Raw genomic sequence first — 2693 nt, forward strand, 5'->3', positions numbered from 1 at the left:
TGAAGGGAGACATCAGGCAGTATAAGACATGACAAAATAATAATAATTTATAAATTATCAAGGTTTCTTGAGGGAGGGGGAGCGATGAGGGAGGTGAAAAAATGAGGAGCTGATACCAAGGTCTCAAATAGAAAGCAAATGTTTTGAGAATGATGATGGCAACAAATGCACAAATGTGCTTGACACCATGGATGGATGGATGAGTTGTGATAAGAGTTGTATGAGCCCCCAATAAAATGATTAAGATTAAAAAAAATTGTAGGCCTCAAGACAAAGGTATCTATGATTTACCATCAAGAGAATGGCGGTGAGTTTGAGTTTTTTGAAAGACAAAGGAGAGGAGCAAACAAGTTTATTTTAAATGTTCTCCCTTTCCTGCAGCTATTTTTCTTTCTTCTTTTTTTTTGCAGCCATTTTTCATTCATATGACAATGTACATCCTATTCTTCAGAACCACAATGGTATTTGTAGGTAGTCTGCACTGTCTCCCTGCCACCAAGTCCCTTTAGATGCACAGAAGCCCGGTGCAGGGTTTCTGAGACTAAATCTTTTCAGAAACAGGCAGCCTCATCTTTCTCCCTTGGAGTAGCTGGTGGGTGTGAACCACTGACTTTGCAGTTAGCAGCCCAATGCCTAAGCCCACAATCAGCTCTTAGCCTGGCTAAAAGCAAGCAACACAAACAAAAAATCCCACAGCAGGTAGCCTCCTGGAGGGCAGAAAAAGGATAGGGAACAACCTTAACGAATCTGATTCAAGAAATAAAGTTCGAGTGAAAGACGAAAGTGTATGTCTCCGAATAAGAGAAGAGATATAAAAGTCAACAGAAAAGAGGACAAGACATACACAACTGGAAAGAGGACGTTGAACATCGTAGAGTCACTGTGAGTTTGTGCTGCGTTTGGTAGATGCTATGGATTCTGACTTACAGTGACCTCACATGACAGAGTACAACTGAACCCCAGGGTCTTCCTGGCTGTGGCATTTATGGAAACAAATAAATCTCCCACTCTTTCTCCCAAGACACAGCTGGTTGGGTTCAAAAGGCTAATCTTGGAGTTATCAGCCCAGGGCAGTGGTTCTCAGCCTTCCTAATGCCTCGACCCTTTAATACGTTCCTCATGTTGTGGTGACCCCCAACCATAAAGTTATTTTTGTTGCTACTTCATCACTGTAAGTTTGCTACTGTTATGAATCGGAATGTAAATATCTGATATGCAGGGCGTATTCAGCGACCCCTGTGAAAGGGGTATTCGACCCCCAAAGGGATCACAACCCACAGGTTGAGAACTGCTAGCCTAGGGCATTAACTATTAGTTAACCCCACCTGGGATCCTTTAGAAAACAAGACCCCTTTCAAATGGGAGGTTGGAAAGACATGTTAGGGCTAGAGGGTAAGCAGTTTGGAGAACTCTAGGAATTAAGAGATGTTTGTGGTTCTCATTTGGTGCCCGAGCCTTGACAGTAGATCCAGCAGACTGTCAGCAACTCAGACAGTATAGAAAGCACATCAGCACATGAGCGGCTTTCTCTTCAGGACAATGGAAACATTTGGAAACGGTTAATGGTGATGGTCGAACAGCACGATGAATACAATTAATGTCACTAAATGTGAAGAAGGTGAAATGGCAAATGTTTTTGTACCTATATACATGTACAGCTGAAAAATACAACATTTCTAAAGGCACATTACCTTAATAGTAATGTAGTTTTTCAGTGATTTTGACATTTTTTCTTCTTTGCCTTTGACGTGCAAATGGCCTAAAATAAAAACAAAAGCAGTTAATTCTGCACTGGATTGGGGGAAAGGAACTCTTTCAAGCATGAAGGATAAAAAAATATTCCTCAAGCCTGACTCCTGAGCCACAGGGCTGGGATTAGACGCTGATCTTGTAAACACACAGACCCGTCAGGGCAGCCTCACAAAATACCGTGACAAAACCCCATGTATATACTCGTGTGTAAATTTTCCCTAAAACAATCATCATGCATATCTGGCCCTAGGCCTCAGGTACACCAGCAGCACACTATGGGGAGGCAGTAAGCGGTGGCCCGTGGCACCACTGGCTGACTGAGAACTCAGAGAAAAATAGACTCAGGTAACCGTGGCATGGATTTGTAATTCAGACCTGGAAAAAAAAAAGGACCAATCGTTCATTTTACCCACAAAGTGATAGCAATAAAAACTTGTTTACAGCAGTTTAGAACTATAGAGTTGAGCTTGTGGGTCTCTGAGTATGATTAATTAGATTTTTTATTATAGTTTGTTTTCACAGATTTATCAAGACCGGGCTATTACTTTAACTCCTGTATATACTGAAAGACAGGAGGGAAACCAAATCAATTGAAGGTACTTCTAAATCTGAGCCTGGACTTATTCTTAGACTATGTTTTTAAAAGATTTATTTCCAAGCCAGAGTCTTTCCTTTTCGACCAGAAGATCGTTCCTCGTTTTCTGACAAGACGTCAGGAATAATAAGTGGCCCATACCAGCCCCCAGCTTTTTAAACCCCTGAGAATTGATTAAAATGTGGCTTCCAAAAATAAATATAAACCTTAATACATAAATTCTGTAAAATGTGTCGTATACACCAAAACAACATTTTCTTTTCTTGTATGACAATGTCTGCACACGAAACCACATCTGACTACTTAATTCTATCTTTCACCCAGTGAGGAAAACTTATCAGTTCTC

The 2693-nt window shown here is 40.9% G+C and overlaps 1 protein-coding gene across 2 annotated transcripts in view; it reads right to left on the reverse strand.

Annotated features, from left to right (window-relative positions):
• Positions 1 to 2693, reverse strand: part of CARS2 (cysteinyl-tRNA synthetase 2, mitochondrial) — an 88115-nt gene that overhangs the window by 34222 nt on the left and 51200 nt on the right. For both annotated transcript variants that reach the window (XM_004704411.2, XM_045283955.1), the window contains exon 9: positions 1692 to 1759. In XM_004704411.2, the coding sequence (XP_004704468.2) occupies positions 1692 to 1759 (68 nt within the window). The remainder of the gene's footprint in view (positions 1 to 1691; positions 1760 to 2693) is intronic.

This window comes from Echinops telfairi, unplaced genomic scaffold (genome assembly GCF_000313985.2).
Source record: "Echinops telfairi isolate 266 unplaced genomic scaffold, ASM31398v2 ScPeMD7_7467;HRSCAF=8505_1, whole genome shotgun sequence".
Lineage (NCBI taxonomy): Eukaryota > Metazoa > Chordata > Mammalia > Afrosoricida > Tenrecidae > Echinops > Echinops telfairi.